Source organism: Podarcis gaigeae (assembly GCF_964106915.1).
Source record: "Podarcis gaigeae genome assembly, chromosome: 13".
Classification (NCBI taxonomy): Eukaryota; Metazoa; Chordata; class Lepidosauria; order Squamata; family Lacertidae; genus Podarcis; species Podarcis gaigeae.
The window spans coordinates 6,300,525-6,322,087 of NC_139689.1; the positions used below are offsets into that span (position 1 = coordinate 6,300,525).

The 21,563-nt window shown below is 49.3% G+C and overlaps 1 protein-coding gene across 2 annotated transcripts in view; it reads left to right on the top strand.

Moving 5' to 3' along the window:
* The window catches only part of IPO4 (importin 4), a 60,423-nt gene that overhangs the window by 11,840 nt on the left and 27,020 nt on the right, over positions 1–21,563 (top strand). For both annotated transcript variants that reach the window (XM_083706579.1, XM_083706578.1), the window contains 9 exons: positions 81–164; positions 2,077–2,238; positions 6,603–6,656; positions 7,806–7,915; positions 11,059–11,167; positions 14,153–14,282; positions 17,438–17,551; positions 19,564–19,677; positions 21,163–21,286. In XM_083706579.1, coding sequence (XP_083562705.1) covers positions 81–164; positions 2,077–2,238; positions 6,603–6,656; positions 7,806–7,915; positions 11,059–11,167; positions 14,153–14,282; positions 17,438–17,551; positions 19,564–19,677; positions 21,163–21,286 — 1,001 coding nt within the window. The remainder of the gene's footprint in view (positions 1–80; positions 165–2,076; positions 2,239–6,602; positions 6,657–7,805; positions 7,916–11,058; positions 11,168–14,152; positions 14,283–17,437; positions 17,552–19,563; positions 19,678–21,162; positions 21,287–21,563) is intronic.

Genomic DNA, 21,563 nt, shown 5'->3' on the forward strand with positions numbered 1-21,563 from the left:
CTGTGCTCTGGCTCCCCCTTCAGGTTGGAGCCGGAACTGAGCTTCGGAACAAGGACCCAAATCTCTTTCCTCGCTCCCAGGTGGCCTCCAACCCATCACTGGGCGACAACCTCCGGGTGAAGGCTTTGTCCTGCATCAGCTTCCTCATCAAACTCAAGGGCAAGGTCAGTGCGAGCGAAAGAGTGGGGCGACTCTTCCTGGGTTGCCTGCTCCCCTTCCCCACCCGTGCGGGGGGAACTTTTCCAGCAGATCTTTGCCTGCGCCCTGACCCTGCAGTGGGCGGGACTGGCACCCTGTCAATCTCCTGGCGTCATGGCGATACTGGGCGATTGACAGGAGGGTGGTCCCACCCACAGCTGGTCCATGGGCTCAGTCCTGCTTCCAGTCAGGGTGGATTTGGTTTAAATCAAATCGATTTACATTACAATTTAAATCACTCGTCAGTAAGACTTGATTTAAATCATTATTATTTTTACAGGAAGGCTCATTCCTGCTGGTATCTTCTTAATACCATATTTACGTATTTTTTGCTCTATAAGACGCACCAGACGATAAGATGCACCTAGTTTTTGGAGGAGGAAAACAAGAAAAAAAAATATTCTGAATCCCAGAAGCCAGAACAGCAAGAGGGATCCAGCTTCTTGGATAGCCTCTTGCTGTTCTTCTTTTTTAAAAAAATAATATTTATTGAAGTTTCAAAAAATTACAAAAAGAAAAAAAGAAAAAGAAAACAGAAAATACAAAATACAGAAAAATAAAAACAGTTAAAAACAAGTCAATCTTTCCATATCTTATCTTTCATTTGCTTGTTTCCTTGACCTCCTCACACCTCCCTTTTTTGTGTTCTAGTTCAATTAGTTATTTCAGCAAATCCTTTCCATCTTTACTTTTATCTTAATAATTTATCTTAATATGTTGTAACTTTACAGTCTCACCTATTAACAACCCATTTTTACTTAATCCTTTAGAAAATTACTGCTAAAACCACATAACTTCATTCCAGCATCCTTCTAACATTCCTTAATTTTACAATGTTTCTGTAGATAGTCTTAAAATTTCTTCCAATCTTCTTCTACCGACTCTTCTCCTTGGTCTCGGATTCTGCCAGTCATTTCCGCCAGTTCCATGTAATCCATCACCTTCATCTGCCATAGCCTCTTGCTGTTCTGGCTTCTGGGATAGCCACCGAAGCCTCTCCCGGGCAGCAGCATGAAGGCTCCCCATGCCAGGAAGAGGCTGCGCGCGGCTAAGCTGCCCTCTGTCCCTTCCCCCACCTCCTGCAAAAGCCAGTCAAGAGCCCTGCGCTCTTTAAAGGGAGTGCAGCTCTTGCAGGCTTTTCTAGGAGGTGGGAGAGGGACAGCCTGTCAGTGACGGGCTGCCCTTCTCCCTCCTCGGGGAAAAGCCCGCAAGAGTCGTGCGGAGCGTGTGTGCCTCCCGCCTGCATTCGCTCCATAAGACACACACACATTTCCCCTTACTTTTTTGGGGGGGAGGGGAGTGTGTCTTATGGAGCGAAAAATACAATATTTACAACCAGGTGAAGGTTTCCTTTTTGGAATAATAAGTTTTCAGAGTAGTTTTTACAGCTACATCAAAAATGACTGATTTGGTTACAGTGGTGCCTCGCAAGATGACATTAATCCGTTCCGTAAGGCTCTTCGTATAGCGGTTTTTTCGTCTTGTGAAGCAAGCCCATTGACATTTTAGCGGATTAGCGCTATTAGCGGTTTAGCGGCTTTTAGCGGATCAGCTGATAAGCGGCTTAGGGCTTAGGAAAAGGGGGGGGAGGGGAAAAACCCCGCAGGAACTTGCAAGACGTTTTCGTCTTGCCAAGCAAGCCCATAGGGAAATTCGTTTTGCGAAGCGCCTCCAAAACGGAGAACCCTTTCGTCTAGCGGGTTTTCCGTCTTGCGAGGCGTTCGTCTTGCGGGGCACCACTGTATTCTATTAGAAATACACAGACCGATAATTATGAAATGAGGTTTAATAGGTTAGCTGTTTATATTTGGACAACTTCTCTGCTGTACTTTATTGGAAGGAGGGGGGAAAAACCACTCCTTCCTCCTCTCTGCCCAGGCTATCCTGAAGCACAAGCTCCTCACGCGCATCCTGAACGCCCTCTTCCCCATCATGAGTGCAGAGCCGCCGCCGGGCCAGATGGACGCGGAGGACGAGCAGACGGAGGAGGACATTGAGGACAGGGCCGAAGTCCAGACTCCCAAGCACTTTGCAGCCCAGGTCCTCCGTGGGTGACGGCTTCTTCGGTCCCAGCATGATCCTGGCCTTGCCTCCTGAGCATAATATTTCCCTTTCTCCCTCGGGCCCTCTCTTTGGCCTTGTTTTGCTGCTGAGGTGTCCTGGTTGGATGCAGAAGGATGGTGGGGTTCACCAGCTGGGGAACCCCCAAGGGAAGAAGACTCAGAGCCCAGGGAGCGGTGGTGGGACGACAATAATAATAATAATAGTGTTGTTTTTTAAGATATTTATTGAAATTTCAAAGATTATACATAACAAAAAATAATAAAAGCAAAACACAAACACAAAAAATAACAAATATAAAAAATAAACAAAGTACAAAACTAAAAATTATTTAAAAACAAGTAAAGTTTCATTCCCTTATTTTCTTATAACTTACTTCCCCGACCTCCTCATACCTCCCCTTTTTGTATTCCAATTTCTAATTGTTAATTCAGCAAATCCTCTCCCTTAATTTTCATTTAATTTTCAACCCTTCTTTTCTTTTTACTTAATAATAATAATAGTTTTTATTTATGCCCAGCCCTCACCAGCCAAGGCTGGGCTCAGGGCGGCTAACAAGCAATAATAAAAACAAGTTGAATGAATACAACTTAAAAACAAGATTAAAATACAACATTGAAATATTGAAACATTAAAATATTAAAATTCAGCCTCATCACAGGAGGAGAAAGGAAAAAGAAGGAGGGGGAGGGAATCAAATTGGCTCCAAGCCAAAGGCCAGGGGGAACAACTCTGTCTTACAGGTCCTGCGGAAAGAAATCAGATCCCGCAAGGCCCTGGTCTCATGAGGCAGAGCGTTCCACCAGGCCGGAGCCAGTGTTGAAAAGGCCCTGGCTCCGGTTGAGGCTAATCTGACTTCCTTAGGGCCCGGGACCACTAGGGTGTTGCTATTTATGGACCTTGAGGCTCTCCGTGGGGCATACCGGGAGAGGCGGTCCCGTAGGTACGAGGGTCCTAGGCCGTGAAGGGCTTTAAAAGTCAAAAGCAGCACCTTAAATCTGACCCTGTACTCCACTGGGAGCCAGTGCAGCTGGAAAAGCACTGGGTGAATATGCTCCCATGGTAGAGACCCCGTGAGCAGCCTTGCTGCAGCATTCCGCATCCGCTGGAGTTTCTGGGACAGCTTCAAGGGCAGCCCCGCATAGAGTGAATTACAGTAGTCAAGCCTGGAGGTAACCGTCGCATGGATCACTGTGGCCAGGTTGGGGCGGGAAAGGTAAGGGACCAATGCGCGGTCATAGGGAAAAGAGGGAGCAGACTTGGAAGAGAAGGTGTTGGAAACCGAAGAGGTAACAGGGCTTAGTGAGCTGGGAGAGTCTGTGGCAGAGAAAAGTCCAGAATCAGAGGTAGAAGCTGAAGCAGGAGAGGAAGGGAGGCCAAGAGGCAGAGATGGAACAGGCTGGTGAAGAGCCATGGATGTCTCCCTCTCCTGCTGCAGCAAGCTTCCTTCCCCGATGGTCTCCCAGAACCAGAAGAGAGCTGAAATGGGCAGGGCAGTGGCAGGCCATAGTCTCAGATTGCTTGGAAAAAAGCTCCAGAGATGAGGGCACTTAAGACGGCTGTGGGAAGGCGGGGATTTTCCGTCTCGGCAACGGATTCGTGAGACCATACCTCCTGGGGGTGTGCTGCTGTGCCCATTAGGCCTGACACTCAGCCAAGCCTGCGAAGATTTATGTTTGCACACTGGTACCTTGGTTCTCTGGTCCATGGGGTCACAAAGAGTCGGACACGACTAAACGACTAAACAACAACCTTGGTTCTCAAACTTCATCTGTTCTGGGAGTCAGTTCGACTCCCGGAACTGTTGGAAAACCAAGACACGGCTTCCGATCATCTGCGGAAGCTTCCTGCACTCAAGCAGAAGTCGTGTTGGACGTCCGGCTTCCAAAAAACGTTCGCAAACCGGAACACTCGCTTCCGGGTTTGCGGCGTTCGGGAGCCGATTTTTTCGGGAGCCAAGCCATTCGAGAACCAAGGAACCACTGTACTAACAATCTCCAACTTTGGCAATGCGAATTGCTGCCAGCTTTGACACGGGTGGCGCTGTGGGTTAAACCACAGAGCCTAGAGCTTGCCGATCAGAAGGTCGGCGGTTCGAATCCCTGCGACGGGGTGAGCTCCTGTTGCTCGGTCCCTGCTCCTGCCAACCTAGCAGTTCGAAAGCACCTCAAAGTGCAAGTAGATAAATAGGTACCGCTCTGGCGGGAAGGTAAATGGCATTTCCGTGCGCTGCTCTGGTTGGCCAGAAGCGGCTTAGTCTTTCTGGCCACATGACCCGGAAGCAGAATGCCGGCTCCTTGGGCCAATAAAGCGAGATGAGTGCCACAACCCCAGAGTCGTCCGCGACTGGACCTTTACCTTCTCTTTGACAAGGACGTGCCTCTTGGTTTCGGATCAAGTCCCAGCATGCCTCGGGCTTCTCCCTTCAGTGGGCGGCATGCTTCTTCAACGTTCAATCCCAGAATTCCCTGGGCTCACTCTGGCCTCTCAGCATGTCTTGGGCTTCTCCCTTCAGTGGGCGGCATGCCTCTTCCACGTTCAATCCCAGAATTCCCTGGGCTCGCTCTGGCCTCCCAGCATGCCTTGGGCTTCTCCCTTCAGTGGGCGGCATGCCTCTTCCACGTTCAATCCCAGAATTCCCTGGGCTCGCTCTGGCCTCCCAGCATGCCTTGGGCTTCTCCCTTCAGCGGGCGGCATGCCTTTTCCACTTTCAATCCCAGAATTCCCTGGGCTTGCTCTGGCCTCCCAGCATGCCTTGGGTTTCTCCCTTCAGCGGGCGGCATGCCTTTTCCACTTTCAATCCCAGAATTCCCTGGGCTTGCTCTGGCCTCCCAGCATGCCTTGGGCTTCTCCCTTCAGTGGGTGGCATGCCTCTTCCACGTTCAATCCCAGAATTCCCTGGGCTCGCTCTGGCCTCTCAGCATGCCTTGGGCTTCTCCCTTCAGTGGGCGGCATGCCTCTTCCACGTTCAATCCCAGAATTCCCTGGGCTCGCTCTGGCCTCCCAGCATGCCTTGGGCTTCTCCCTTCAGCGGGCGGCATGCCTTTTCCACTTTCAATCCCAGAATTCCCTGGGCTTGCTCTGGCCTCTCAGCATGCCTTGGGCTTCTCCCTTCAGTGGGCGGCATGCCTCTTCCACGTTCAATCCCAGAATTCCCTGGGCTCGCTCTGGCCTCCCAGCATGCCTTGGGCTTCTCCCTTCAGTGGGCGGCATGCCTCTTCCACGTTCAATCCCAGAATTCCCTGGGCTCGCTCTGGCCTCCCAGCATGCCTTGGGCTTCTCCCTTCAGCGGGCGGCATGCCTTTTCCACTTTCAATCCCAGAATTCCCTGGGCTCGCTCTGGCCTCTCAGCATGCCTTGGGCTTCTCCCTTCAGTGGGCGGCATGCCTCTTCCACGTTCAATCCCAGAATTCCCTGGGCTCGCTCTGGCCTCCCAGCATGCCTTGGGCTTCTCCCTTCAGCGGGCGGCATGCCTTTTCCACTTTCAATCCCAGAATTCCCTGGGCTTGCTCTGGCCTCTCAGCATGCCTTGGGCTTCTCCCTTCAGTGGGCGGCATGCCTCTTCCACGTTCAATCCCAGAATTCCCTGGGCTCGCTCTGGCCTCCCAGCATGCCTTGGGCTTCTCCCTTCAGTGGGCGGCATGCTTCTTCCACTTTCAATCCCAGAATTCCCTGGGCTTGCTCTGGCCTCCCAGCATGCCTTGGGCTTCTCCCTTCAGTGGGCGGCATGCCTCTTCCACTTTCAATCCCAGAATTCCCTGGGCTTGCTCTGGCCTCCCAGCATGCCTTGGGCTTCTCCCTTCAGCGGGCGGCATGCCTTTTCCACTTTCAATCCCAGAATTCCCTGGGCTCACTCTGGCCTCTCAGCATGCCTTGGGCTTCTCCCTTCAGTGGGTGGCATGCCTCTTCCACGTTCAATCCCAGAATTCCCTGGGCTCGCTCTGGCCTCCCAGCATGCCTTGGGCTTCTCCCTTCAGCGGGCGGCATGCCTTTTCCACTTTCAATCCCAGAATTCCCTGGGCTCGCTCTGGCCTCCCAGCATGCCTTGGGCTTCTCCCTTCAGCGGGCGGCATGCCTTTTCCACTTTCAATCCCAGAATTCCCTGGGCTTGCTCTGGCCTCCCAGCATGCCTTGGGTTTCTCCCTTCAGTGGGCGGCGTGCCTCTTCCACGTTTAATCCCAGAATTCCCTGGGCTCACTGGCCTCCCAGCATGCCTTGGGCTTCTCCCTCCTGAGGCTGGTCCTGCCTTGCCCTCTCAGGAGAGACCCCTATTGGCCTCTTGCCCTCCTTTCTCTCCCAGCATCCTCCTCTTCTCATGTTGTCCCTGTCTCTCCTCTAAACAGGTGGTGGACATGTTGGCATTGCACCTTCCCCCGGAGAAGCTCTTCCCCCAGCTGGTGAGTTGTTCCTGGCAACGTTAAGAGCGGAATTGGAAAACAAGGTTCCAACAACAAGGCCTGGCTGTGTTTTGAGTAATTTCGCAGATGGTAAAATATTTTCTCTTCATTCCAAGATGAGGAGAATTAATCAAATACAGGGTAAAAAAATAGGAATACTCGAACTGAAACCGTAATGAGGTGGAAGGAAGTCAACAACGCAATAAATTGAAAAAGGATTCAACCCAAAACAAAAATTATAATGTATAAACAACACCAGCATTGGTTTGAACTATATTAAGTACTACTTATCAATAGATAGGTATTTATATTGTCCAGGCTGTTATTTTGACTTAGCCATGATTTTTTTTCTTTTGTTTTATTCTTCTTTTCTTAGATATTGCATTGTATAACTACATTAGTATATACATCTTAGATTTCTTAATAATTTCATTATACATAAGTCAAGATCTAGGTCAGTATAAGGACAATTATTGTAAGACAGAGATAGGCAAACACACCCTCCAGATGTTTTGAGACTACAATTCCCATCATCCCTGACCACTGGTCTTGTTAGCTAGGGATGATGGGAGTTGTAGTCCCAAAACATCTGGAGGGCCGAGTTTGTCTATGCCTGTTTTAAGACTACTTTATTTTTTTTTCTGTTTTTATGTATGCTTTTTCTTTTTGTTTGTTATGTATGTCTTTGCTAATAATATATATACACCGTATTTTTCGCTCCATTGGATGCACCGGACCATAGGACGCACCAGACCATAGGAGGGGGAGAACAGGGGAATTTTTTTTTTTCTTGTTCTTCCCCCTCTAAAACAAGGTGCGTTAAAGGCACATTCACCAGAGCTTGTGATCCCTGAAGTCTTTGGAGCGCAGCACCCCGCTGCCCTGGAGAGGCTGTGCGCGCAGCCGTCCCCAAGCTAGAGCAGCGAGACGGAGCCCTCCGCAGTGCTGTTCTGTTCTGGCTTTGGGCTTAGCGGCGCAGCCTGCATTTGCTCTATAGGACGCACACACACTTCCCCTTAATTTTTGGAGGGGAAAATGTGCGTCCTGTAGAACGAAAAATACGGTATATATAGAGAGAGAGAAATTGGAAATAAAAAGGGCAGAATTTTGAGGCGGTATTTTTAAAACTCACATCTTCCTCCTTCCCAGACGCCTCTGATGGAGCCGGCACTTCTGAGCACGAACCCTTACCACCGCAAAGCTGGCCTGATGTGCTTGGCAGTCCTGGCCGAAGGCTGTGGGGATCACATCCGACACAAGTACGTACTGTGGGGTGACATTTTCGGGGGGTGCCTCGCTGCTGAGGCTCCTGGTTTCGTTTTGCTGTTCCCTCTCAACTGCTGGGGTTCGCCTCCCCAGCTTTTCGGTTTAGAGAAAAGGCATGTTAAAGGAGATGGGATAGAGAGATCTGTGAAAATTACTGTGTTTTTCGCTCCATAAGATGCACTTGGGGTCTTCGCTGCGAGATCACATTCATCCGATGCTATACCAGCTGCACTGGCTCCGGGTGGAGTACAGGATCAGGTTTAAGGTGCTGGTTTTAACCTTTAAAGCCCTATACGGCCTAGGACCCTCGTACCTACGGGACCGCCTCTCCTGGTATGTCCCACAGAGGAACTTACGGTCTGCAAATAAAAACATCTTGAAGATCCCAGGCCACAGAGAGGTTAGGCTGGCCTCAACTAGAGCCAGGGCCTTCTCGGCCGCGGCTCCAATCTGGTGGAACGCTCTGTCCCAAGAGACTAGGGCCCTGCGGGACTTGACATCTTTCCGCAGGGCCTGCAAGACAGAGCTGTTCCACCAGGCCTTTGGTCAGGGCGCAGCCTGACCCCCCTCCTCTGGCAATCTGCACAGAATTTTGCTTATTGGTTGCCATCAATTTGATTTTAATTAACTTTTATAATGAAATGTTTTTAGAATCGTTGGATTATTTTGGTTGTTGTTAGCTGCCCTGAGCCCAGCTTCGGCTGGGGAGGGCGGGATATAAATAAAATTTATTATTAATGCCTGTGCGTCTTATAGAGCGAATGCACTGGACCGGAGCCATGGCTCCCGTCAGTCAAGCAAAGCGAGAGACACTTCTAGGGCTTCAGTCCCGCTTTGCGCGGGTCTCCCTTTGCTTGCTTTACAGCGAGCCGGGAGGAGGCAGGCGATTCAAAGCCAGCAGGCACTTTAAAAAGCGGTGCCTAGCCAGCACAGCTGCAGCAGCCTCAGCTAGCAAAGGTCCGTGTGCTCCCTGAACGGAGCAGTGAGGCTGCAGAGGGATGGCAGGGCACAGGAGGGGTTGGATCGGGAAGGATAAAATTTAAGCAACCAGCAACAACAACAAAACCCCCAACCTCGAGCTCTGAGCCACGAGCGCAGTGAAAATCAGGAGGTAAAATAGGAAGGCTGCTGGGGACTGGAGGGCACAGGATGAGGGAGAAGGGAAAATTACGCAAATCCCCCAGCGTCTCAGCTGATCTGCTGGCTCCTTGAGCGTGCACACTAAACAAACATATAGCTCCTGTCCCTCTCAGTCTCACTCTGATATAGCAGTAGTTTATTAAATAGTTTAGTACAACATTTGATTCAGAATATTTCTTCCCTGTTTTCCTCCTCTGAAAACTAGGTGCGTCTTAAGGTCAGGTGTGCCTTATGGAGCAAAAAATACGGTACATGTGAAGTACAGAGAGAAAGTGGGAAAGGAAGTTTTTCTCCTTCTCTCTTAACACACTGGGCCCCCAGACAAAACTGAACGTTGGGGGCTTATCAGGACAGACATGTAAAAGAATCTATTTTTTATATATATAAATAATTTTTATTAAATTTTCTGTTTTACAATTTAGAATATTCCTTTAAGCAACCTTAAAATATCAGTGACTTCCCTTCTTCTCTTTCCATGCTTCATTTTGCATAGCATTAATCCCTGCATATTTTACATAAACTAAACCATTCAGCATTCCATTATTGCACCCATCAAAATCTATTTACACTGTTGAATTTATCTTAATGCTGCCAGCATTTTCAAGTGTACACAATTTCCCCCCATATATTGAATAAATGTTTTCCAATCTTCTTTAAATGTATGTTCTTCTTGTTTTCTTATTCTATATGTTAAGTCTGTGAGTTGTGCATATTCCGTCAGCTTAAGTTGCCATTCTTCTTTAGCTGGGACCTCTCATTTTCCATTTTTGGGTTAACAAAACATGGGCTGCAGTAGTGGCACACATAAATATATTTTTTGGACACCTGGGAATTTCCGTCTGATCCCCAACAAAAAGGAGTCTGGGGTTGTTTTTTGGAAAAGTACTTTTAATTCCCCCCCCCCCCCAATTCATTATAAATTATTTCCCGATACTCTTTTACCCTTTTACAGGTCCACTCCATATGAAAGAACGGTACATATGCAACGGTTCACAAGAAAGTACTTCTTTACACAGTGCACAGTTAAACTGTGGAACTCACTGCCACTCTTAACAAACTACAGTTCCCAGAATTCTTTGGGGGGGGGAATCGTGTGATGGGGATTTAAGCTTCCTCTCACTCTTCCTCTGAATTGCAGATAACCTGCCCTGTGCTAATGCTTCTCTGTTTGAATCTGGACTGCCACAGATCTCCCTGTTAGAATTCCTGCTCCATGATTGCAGTCATGGGATTTTTGTCTTTCACATGACGGTGTATGTTTTGACTCCATAGAGTGGGAAGTGATGGAGACAGGAGGTTTGTGTTACTGTGTTCCGTGAAGTGGGACTATTGTCCTTTGGTTTTTTTTCTCTCTTTGCTGTCTGATGCCAGAGAGAGAGGGAACCATGTTGCAGTGCTCCGTGTGTGTTTATATGTAAATAAAGTAGATTAGCCAAAATGCTGAGGTCTCACGCGCATGATGTGCAAACTCTGCAGATCCCTAAGTGTGCCGGTGTCGGTTGGCATCAGTCGCTGTGATGTTCGGGCTGAAGAAAGCTTATGAAGCTCCCAAACGATTGACCAGGAGGGAGGGAACATGCCAGTCGGGCATGTGTCTCTGCCAGGGTCCTACTCAAGTGTAGGCTGAATTCCTGACACTCCCATCTCTCTCTCTCTCTCTCTCTCTCTCTCTCTGTTTGTGTGTGTACAGTGGTACCTCAGGTTACATACGCTTCAGGTTACAGACGCTGCTAACCCAGAAATAGTACCTCGGGTTAAGAACTTTGCTTCAGGAGGAGAACAGAAATTGCGCGGTGGTGGTGGTGGTGTGGCGGCAGTGGGAGGTCCCATTAGCTAAAGTGGTGCTTCAGGTTAAGAACAGTTTCAGGTTAAGAACAGACCTCCGGAACGAATTAAGTTCTTAACCCAAGGTACCACTGCATTTGAGCCTCAAAGCAGATCTCAGCTGACACTTAAGCAAACCAATACTAACCTTGAACTAACCGTCCCCTTTCAGGCACCTCCAGCCCATGTTGCAAGTCGTGTGCCGGGCGCTGTCGGACGAGAGCCAGGTGGTGCGCAATGCGGCCCTTTTTGCCCTGGGCCAGTTCTCTGAGAACCTGCAGGTGAGTCACGTTTGGGGATCACTGGGTAGGGGGCCGGGATCGGAGGAGCTCAGGGCAAGCAGGACCCCACCAGTCTCTCTTGGCCTGTTAGGATATAGCTCCGTTCCGCCTTAAAAGGGTCAGGCATAACTGTTTACTTCCAGCACAGTCTTCTGGGAACTTCCATTGCAAGTTGCTTTTGCTATACAGTGGTACCTCAGGTTACATACGCTTCAGGTTATAGACTCCGCTAACCCAGAAATAGTGCTTCAGGTTAAGAACTTTGCTTCAGGATGAGAACAGAAATCGTGCTCTGGCGGCACGGCGGCAGCAGGAGGCCCCATTAGCTAAAGTGGTGCTTCAGGTTAAGAAGAGTTTCAGGTTAAGAATGGACCTCTGGAACGAAGTAAGTACTTAACCCAAGGTACCACTGTACTGCTGTTTTGCTGGAGACGAAGGCAAGCAGACATGTTTTCCTCTGTCCCTGAACTATGCTGAATAAAATGCTGCACATTATACTTCCACATTTCTCTGTCCGCCTCTTCTACTGTGAGACGATTTACGCACTCTGCTGACAGAGCATGGACGGGTCTCTAAATGTATCTGAGGCTCGTGTCACTGATTGATGCTGTTCCAAGGGAGACCGGCTGGTGGCTGGTGGCTGGAGCCAGCTGGGGGCCTGCCTGATGCCCCTCTCTTCCCAGCAGTATCCCAAGATGGCCAGGCATCCATCTGCCAGCCTTCTATACGGCCTAGGACCCTCGTACCTACGGGACCGCCTCTCCTGGTATGCCCCACAGAGGAACTTACGGTCTTCAAATAAAAACATCTTGAAGGTCCCAGGCCACAGAGAGGTTAGGCTGGCCTCAACTAGAGCCAGGGCTTTTTCGGCTGCGGCTCCAACCTGGTGGAACGCTCTGTCACAAGAGACAAGGGCCCTGCAGGACTTGACATCTTTCCGCAGGGCCTGCAAGACAGAGCTGTTCCACCAGGCCTTTGGTCAGGGTGCAGCCTGACTCCCTCCTTTGACAATCTTTACAAAACTTTAGTTTATGGTTGCCATCAATTTTGATTTTAATTAATTTTTATAATGTTTTTATAATGTTGCACTGTTTTAGTGTTGTTAGCCGCCCTGAGCCCAGCTTCGGCTGGGGAGGGCGAGATATAAATAAAATTTATTATTGTTATTATTATTATTATTATTACTATTATTACTTCCAACCAACCTGGCAAGTAGGGTGGGGGGGTGGACCCTGTCTGCTTCTTCCCCCTTAGTCACCCTGTGGCTCTTGCGCAACTCGGCAGAGAGGAAGATGCGCCAAAAGTAGGGTGTATTGGCTCCATCTTGTGGAGGTCTGGTACACCTCCACTGCTCTCAGCTTCCCGGACTTGTAGCAGAGCGAGCACAGCTTGTGTTGCTTTGTGTGTAAGTATGCAGAAGCATAGCTGTCAACTTTCAGATTTGAAAATAAGGGATCAGCAGCCTCGAAAACAAGGGATCAGCAGCCTCACCTTTCCCGCGGACAGTCTACGAGATATCTAACAATCCAGGATAGCAGCGGGAAACAGCGCTGGAATAAGGGAATTTCTCGCAAAAAAAGGGAAGGTTGACAGCTATGTGCAGAAGACAGAGTCCATACGCTGTTTGTCTAATCTAAACAGCTTTGTTGTATGTACAGCAAAATAAACAAACCATTGGAAGCAGCAGACATTGCTTCCTCCTCGTCTTGGCAGAAAAACAGGCCCTGCAATCCAGGTATTTTTCACACACCTGTCATTGGCTCTGGCTGTGCCCGTCAACGGCTCTTGCCCCGCCTCTGCTTGCCATTGGCAGTCTCCCTGCTTTCCGTCCCACCAGTCCCAATGGGCAGCAGCCCACCGCTGGTCAGGAAGAAATTTTACACACCCCCAAGACACCGTTAGGGACGTGGGTGGCGCTGTGGGTTAAACCACAGAGCCTAGGACTTGCCAATCAGAAGGTCGGCGGTTCGAATCCCCGCGAGGGGGTGAGCTCCTGTTGCTCGGTCCCTGCTCCTGCCCACCTAGCAGTTCGAAAGCACTTCGAGGTGACAGTAGATAAATAGGTACCGCTCCGGCGGGAAGGTAAACGGCATTTCCGTGCGCTGCTCTGGTTCGCCAGAAGCGGCTTAGTCATGCTGGCCACATGACCCGGAAGCTGTACGCCGGCTCCCTTGGCCAATAAAGCGAGATGAGTGCCGCAACCCCAGTCGGCCACGACTGGACCTAATGGTCAGGGGTCCCTTTAAGACACTGTTGGCATCCGTCTCTCTCTTGAGACAACAGAGTGTGCCTCCCGTCACCCGTTCTTAAGAGGAAACTTTGCTCAGACAGTGGCAGAGCCCCATGCCCACAAACTGTCAAATTCTAGCCCTGAACCCATTTACAGTGGTACCTTGGTTGTCAAACGGCTTGGCTCCCGAACAAATCGGCTCACAAAGTCGCAAACCCGGAAGTAAGTCTTCCAGTTTGCAGATGTTTTTTGGAAGCTGAATGTCTGATGCGGCTTCCAATTGATCCTGCAGCCAGTTGGAAAGCCGTGTCTTGGTTTTTGAACGGTTCCGGGACTCAAACAGACTCCCGGAACGGATTAAGTACGACAACCAAGGTCCCACTGTATTGTGAAAACTCTTGGCTGAAAAACTGAGATGAAAGAGTAGATAAGCTTTTTATTTCATAGGCTGAGAGTTTGTGCTTCTGTATCCCAGCGATTTGCCGATGCTAAAAATAAATTTTAAACCCACCCCGAATAAAAAACATGCACTCCGCTTTTTGCAGAGCTGCGTCTTTACTCCAAACGGAAGTTTTATCAGTGTGGTCAAATTTGCTGGAAATGTACAAACCAAAACTAACATTCCCCATCACCCAGTTTTAAAGGAAATTTATCAGGTTTCTGAGGTTACTGAGAGAACCAGTGTGTGTCTTTAAAAGGGGGGAAACGAAGCAACCTTTCCCTCTGTTTTTCCACTCCTGTCTCTCTCCCCCAAGCCTGACATCGCCCGTTACTCGGATGACATCATGCCTCTGCTTCTGCGCTACTTGGAAGGCGTCCAGTTGGCCCACACAAGTCACATGGCCAAAGCTTACTACGCGCTGGAAAACTTTGTGGAGAACCTGGGTGAGGATTCCTGACCGGTTGGGCCGGCTTTTTCCAACCCCACCCCCCGTCCCCGCCCTGAACCCTGAACATGCAGAGCCCATAACTTAGGCAACGTTCGCCCCTTGCATTTAAAGCACTGTCGTGCCCCTTTAAACAGTCACAGCTTCCCCCAAAGAATTCTGGGAGCTGGAAAAATCAAAACACCCCAGCAATTAGAGACTGGCAAATAAAATTATTTGAATTTGCAAACTAGCAAAAATGACACAAAAAATCAGAAACCAAAAAAATACAAAGTTTATTAGCGACTGGAGTAAATTTATGATATATATTGAAGGGAATTATAGAAACCTAAAAACTATAGCAGATTTGATATAGATCTTACGATGTGTAAATCATTAACAATTATCAGCTGCAGGAGAAAGAAATTATTTACACTAAGAAGCCTGAAATCAGGAGGGATGGAGGTCAGTAGGTGTGTAGAAGAATGATGTAAGCATTCAAAGATATAAAGATTTAAGTGTGAAGACAAAGAACTGTAACGGAAACTGTTTTTTTTTATGTTATGTTCGGATATTTCCCCCCCTCTTTTTTGTAACTGTTGATTTGTTTTCCCTTTTGGTTATTTAAGTGAAACTCAATAAAAAGAAATTTAAAAAAAAAAAAAGAATTCTGGGAGCTGTAGTTTGTCAAGGGCGCTAAGAGAAGACCCCCTATTCCCCTCGAGGACTACAATTCCATGGGGGATTTAATGACCAGTCCCTCGTCCCAGAGCACTCTGGGAATTGTAGTTCTGTGAGGGGACTTGTGGGGCAGGGAATCTCCGAACAGCTCTTGGGACCTTCGGCGAACTACAGTTCCCAGGATTCTTTGGGGGGTGGAACCAGGGCTGTTTAAAAGGGCGTTTTTAAACGGACGTGGCCTTATTTTATTTTGATTGGCTCTGAGTGGCCACAGCTGGCCCTGCCAATGCAGGGAAGATCTCCCAGGCCAGCTTAATTGATGAATTAATCTCTGCCGTTTGGAACAGACCCTTTTGATTGTATCGCGTTTCATTTTATCATCGTTTTTCATTCGTGGAGTGACTTAAATCTCCCAACAGCTCCACGAGGTAGATTGAAAGCTGTGGTGGAATGGTTTGCCTGTGGGGCCTCCCTGGCTGAGCTTTGTGGCTGAGGGAGGATCTGAACCCGGCTCCATCTCTTTGACCGTTTAACCACTACCTGACACTGCCTGTTTTTTTCCATGGGTTAGCCCCAGAGCAGCTTCCTCCCTCGCCCACCATCCCGACCTGCCTTGTCGCTACATACCGTATTTTTCGCTCTATAGGACACACTTTTTCCCCTCCAAAAATTGAGGGGAAACGTTTGTTCGTCCTATGGAGCAAATGCAGGCTCTTTGGCTTCAGCAAAAGCAACGTGAAGCCTGCAAAGCTCAGAGGGAGCGCTCCGGAGGCTACGCATTGCTTTTCCTGAAGCCTGGAGAGCGAGAGGGGTCGGTGCGCAAAGTGCGCTGAGCTCCAAAGGCTTTGGGGTTAGCTGCGCAAAGCCTCCGCGGGGCAGCGGGGTGCCTGCGGAGGCTTCAAAGGCTGTCCCCGAAGCCAGAACAGCAAGACGGAGCGCTGCGCAGCACTCCATCTCGCTGTTCTAGCTTGGGGATGGCCGCGCAAAGCCTCTGCAGGGCACGGGGATGAAGGCCCCCCGTGCTCTGCGGAGGCTTCACACCAAGCTAGACCAGCTATCCCAGCGGCTATCCCAGAAGCCAGAACAGCAAGCGGTTATCCCAGAAGCCAGATCCCTCTTGCTGTTCTGGCTTCTGGGATTCAGAATTTTTTTTTTCTTGTTTCCTCCCCCCCACAAACTATCGCCTGGTGCGTCCTATAGAGCGAAAAATACGGTATTTGTCCTCTCAGGGCCTGCAGGATCCGTTCCCCCTTCTCCTGCCGCCTCCCAGATGTTGTGGCACTCCCATCGCCCTTCGTCAGCGCAGCCAGCGGTTGGTGACGGTGGGAGTTGTAGTCCAACGACATCTGGGCGCCACCATGCTGCTTTAAATCCTCAGCCCCTGGTGCTGGCGAGATGTACAGTGAGGGGGGAAAGTATTTATCTCCTGCTAAATTTGCCCGTTTGCCCTCTAACAAAGAAATGACCAGTCCATAATTTTAATGGTAGGTTTATTGTTGCTGTGAGAGACAGAATAACAACAGGAAAACCCCCAGATTTCTGGGCAAAAGATCTCTGCAGGTCCGGAGGGTGGCAACACGAGAACGGGGCCTTCTCTGCAGTGGCTCCCCGTCTGAGGAATTCTCTCCCCAGGGAAGTTCGCCTGGCGCCTTCATTATACACCTTTAGGCACTAGGCAAAAACGTTCCTTTTTAACTAGGCCTTTGGTTGATCTGATTTACATCCTATGCCCTTTTAAACTGTGTTTTTTTGTGAGGTGGGGAGGCTATTGGGTTGCTGTAATTATTATTATAATTATGTATTTTGTGGTTTTATAGCTTGATTTTGTTCTGTGAACCGCCCTGAGACCCCCGGGTATAAGGCGCTATATAAATTCAATACATAATAACAATAATAATAATTTGCGGGTGGTTGTACTCGATGACCCTCGTGGTCCCTTCAGACCCTCGTACCTACGGGACCGCCTTTCCCCATATGCTCCATGGAGGTCCTTAAGGTCCATAAATAGCAACACCCTAGAGGTCCCGGGCCCTAAGGAAGTCAGATTAGCCTCAACCAGAGCCAGGGCCTTCTCAACACTGGCTCCGGCCTAGTGGAACTCTCTGCCACATGAGACCAGGGCCCTGCGGGACCTGATTTCTTTCCGCAGGGCCTGTAAGACGGAGTTGTTCCACCTGGCCTTTGGCTTGGAGCCAATTTGATTCCCTCCCCCTCTTTCTTTTTCCTTTCTCCTCCTGTGACGAGGCTGCATTTTAATGTTGCATTTTAATGTTGTTTTTTAAGTTGTATCTCAATCAAGTTGTTTTTATTATTGCTTGTTAGCCACCCTGAGCCCCGCCTTGGCTGGGGAGGGCGGGGTATAAATAAAATGTATTATTATTATTACAGGTCTATGATTCTATGTTCCCCTATCACCCCACCACCATTTCTTTCTCTCTCTCTCTCTCTCTCTCTCTCTCTCTCTCATCATCGGTCCTTTATTCTTCCTTGCAGAAGGCAAGATCTCCCCCTACCTCCCGGCCCTGATGGAGCGGATGCTGACCACCTTGAGCTCCCCCGGCAGCCCCCGTGTCAAGGAGCTGGCGGTTAGCGCCATTGGGGCCATAGGTATGCAGACACCTGGAGATGGACCCTTGGGCTTGAATCTTGGAGAAGACGGATCAGACTCTGTATTATAAGGGGGGGGTGGTAGCGTCACTGCAAGAAGGAAGCCTCATTCATTGCACCCACCATGAGCCAATGATCCTTAGGAGCACGGAGGGGGTTGCTAGTGGGCTCACGAAGATAAAACCCTAAGCTTCCTTGGAAGGGCAGTCCCGGGCGCCATTTGTCCTGTGGTGGTGTGGAAATGTCTGTTCCGCCCAGGTAGCGAGCAGAATTCATCGTCGCGGGAGCAGGTGATGGAGAGAGAGCGCCAGGTCATAGCTGTCAAGCGTTCCTTATTTGGCGGGACAGTCCCTTATCCCAGCGCTGTGTCCCGCTGCTGTCCCTTATTGATGATGTCCCTTAAATTTCCCGGGTTTCAAAGGAAGCAGCTCCTCTCCCTCTCTCCCTGCCGGCCAGGGAGGAGGGAGGCTCCAACTGGGTTGCTTGGCTGCATTGCTCACCCAATAAGGAGTCTAAGAACGACTGGGGGGTGGAGCTTGCATGCCTTGTGCCCATCAAATCGGCCGCGTTGCCTGGGGACTCGCCTTTGCTCTGCGCTTCCCAGCGGAGAGGCGATGGTGGTTTTCCTTGCTGCATCCCCTTTGCCGGGTTGCTGCGCTGTGGGAACCACCGCTTGAGGCTTTGTTTGGCTGCTGGTTGACTAAAATCCCTTATTTTGGCTGCTGATCCCTTATTTTCGAGGCTGCTGGTCCCTGATTTTAAAATCTGTAAGTTGACAGCTATGTGCCAGGCGCATAAATTCCTACCATACTCTCCCCCTGAAGTTTAATTTGGACTATTAACATTCTCCCTTTTCTTGTCTTTGCTAATCAGTTTGGGCTCTAGTGCTGGTTTAATGTAAAAGACTACACCTTGCTTTTTGGTATCGTCAGCAGTGATAAAATCCATGCCTAATTTTTTATTTATTAGGACTCTTTGATTTTTTGGGTGTCTCTTGTAGGCAAATTACCATATTTTTCGTGGCATAAGACACACTTTTTTCTTCCTGAAAAGTAAGGGGAAATGTCTGTGTGTCTTATGGAGCGAATGCGTGGTACCTGGAGCCGAATTGCCCAATTCGCTCCATAAGACACACAGACATTTCCCCTTACTTTTCAGGAAGAAAAAAGCAGATCATGCTTTTTTTCTTTGTCTTTTTTTGAAAGAAGGAAGTGGGTGTTGAAACAAAGAATGCGTGGTACCTGGAGCCGAATTGCCCAGGGGCAAAAAGCAGATCATGCTTTTTTTCTTTGTCTTTTTTTGAAAGAAGGAAGTGGGTGTTGAAACAAAGCCGCTGATCGGCAAATGATCGGGAGCGAGATAAGGGACGCTAGCAATAAAGGAGGCTGCCTGGGAGGGGGGAGGTAAAGACGGCGAACTTTCAAGGAGAGGAGACAGGAAGATGAAAGCAATAAGGAGAGAAATTAGAAGAAAAGGAGGAGCAAAAAACTCCAGCTAAGGAAAAGACACTAAGGCAAACAAGAGGGAAGGGAGTGTTGAAAGGAAGCAGCTGATCGTTAAACGATTGGGAGTGAGATAAGGGATGCTAGCGATAAAGGAGGCTGCCTGGGAGCGGGGAGGTAAAAGCCCATGGATCCTCAGGATTTTACATTGGGTCACCCCAAATTCACCATCAGATCACATAGCATGTCCATGCTTGCATCCTGCACAAAAAAAAAAAATCACCCATCCACTGTTTCATGGGGCCTCAATGGTGCAAAAACGTGGTTACAAAGCACGGATCCACGTGGATTATCAACTTCTCTTAAAATAGGTCTACACGCTGCTGCAGCTTTTTCTTCTTGTTGTGCAAGCCGTTCCGTTGCCAGCCTTTGCTTTTCCAGAGGGGTATTTTGGGTGCCTATCAGAATTAAGTGGGTGGCGCCTTGCCACACAAACACAGCCTGGATCTGGCAGGACCTGGGAATTCTGGGTCCGTTCCCTGGGCACAAAGCTTACCCTCCTCTTTCCAGCCCAGGCCGCCCGGGGATCCCTCTTGCCATACTTCCAAGCGATCATGGATCACCTGACGGCGTACCTGCTCACCACCCGAGAGGATCTCAGGCCGGTCCAGATCCAGTCTGTGGGTAAGCGAGATTTTCCCCCCACCCCCTTCTCTCTTCAAAGTTTGTTGTTGTTGTTGAGTCGTTTAGTCGTGTCCGACTCTTCGTGACCCCCTGGACCAGAGCACGCCAGGCACTCCTGTCTTCCACTGCCTCCCGCAGTTTGGTCAAGCTCATGCTGGTAGCTTCGAGAACACTGTCCAACCATCTCGTCCTCTGCCATCCCCTTCTCCTTGGGCCCTCCATCTTTCCCAACATCAGGGTCTTTTCCAGGGAGTCTTCTCTTCTCATGAGGTGGCCAAAGTCTTGGAGCCTCAGTTTCAGGATCTGTCCTTCCAGTGAGCACTCAGGGCTGATTTCCTTCAGAATTGATAGGTTTGATCTTCTTGCAGTCCATGGGACTCTCAAGAGTCTCCTCCAGCACCAGAATTCAAAAGCATCCATTCTTTGGCGATCAGCCTTCTTTATGGTCCAGCTCTCACTTCCATACATCACTACTGGGAAAACCATAGCTTTGACTATACGGACCTTTGTTGGCAAGGTGATGTCTCTGCTATCTAAGATGCTGTCTAGGTCTTATATAGATATATATAATGATATATATAAGGTTATGTGTGTGTGTGTGTGTGTGTGTGTATATATATATGCTGTCTAGGTTGCCATTGCAATTTTGAGCTGGTCACACTTTGCGGTCCTGTTGAACTTGTGGCTGGCTTCTGAGCCAACCCGCTTTAGGTATCATGAAGGAAAAGAGAAATAAACAAGGGTCTGTTTCTGCACAGACTGAGCTCAGTCAATAGAGCCCGGGGGTTGGGCTTGGGTTCGAGCTTCACTTCAGCGGAAAGCTTCCCTCGTTGCCGGGGGTTGGACTCGATGACCTTTGGGGGTCCCTTCCGACTCGACAAATCTGTGCTCATTCTCTTTGCCTAAGAAGGGGGCGTTTTAAAGCTCCATTTAATTGCTGGCTCGTTTCTGAGGTCTCCTCTGAGCTTTTGAAATCGCCCTCAACAGGGTTTCTTAAGCAGCTACATGATTCGGAAATTCAACAGGCAGAGCTTCCTTCCAAGGAAAATAATAATAATAATAATAATAATAATAATAATAATAATAATAAAAAATTTATTTATACCCTGCCCTTCTGGCTGGGTCTCCCCAGCCACTCTGGGCGGCTTCCATAAAAGTATTAAAATACAGTGCTCTGTTAAACATTAAAAGCTTCCCTAAACAGGGCTGCCTTCAGAAAGCCTTCCCAGTTGAATTTCGGGTTGTTACAACACAGCTGCTAAAAATAGCAATGCCCAGGAGCCTGCCTTGAGAGTCGAGATGGGAAACCTGTCAAAGCGGCCACTTGAATAGCTTGGTCATTTAGTTTACCTCACGAACGCCGCCTCGACGGTCGGCAGGCACAGGGTTGGGTATAAATCGCTAGAATTGCTATTAACGGGGGAATGAGGAGCCATTTTCCAGAAGCCTCTGCTGCTCACGCCTTGCCCTCTGCTTCCCCCGCAGAGACTCTGGCCGTCCTTGCCAGCGTCATGGACAGGGAGGTCTTTCTGCCGCTGGCCAACAAATGCTGCCAGCTCGGGCTGGAGCTCTGCGACAAAGTGGACGATCCGGACTTGAGGCGGTGCACGTAAGTCAAACCAGGCGGCGTCCGCTCCCGATGGGAACGTTAGGACCCAGCATCCTCCTCGCAGCTGGCGTTGATTTGTAGTGGAAGGTTTTTGGAGAAGGGGCCTGTTTCTTGAGAGTTGAATTCAGATTTACTGTATTTTTTGCTCTATAAGACTCACTTTTCCCTCCTAAAAAGTAAGGGGAAATGTGTGTGCGCCTTATAGAGCGAATACGGGCTGCGCAGCTATCCCAGAAGCCAGAACAGCAAGAGGGATTGCTGCTTTCACTGCGCAGCG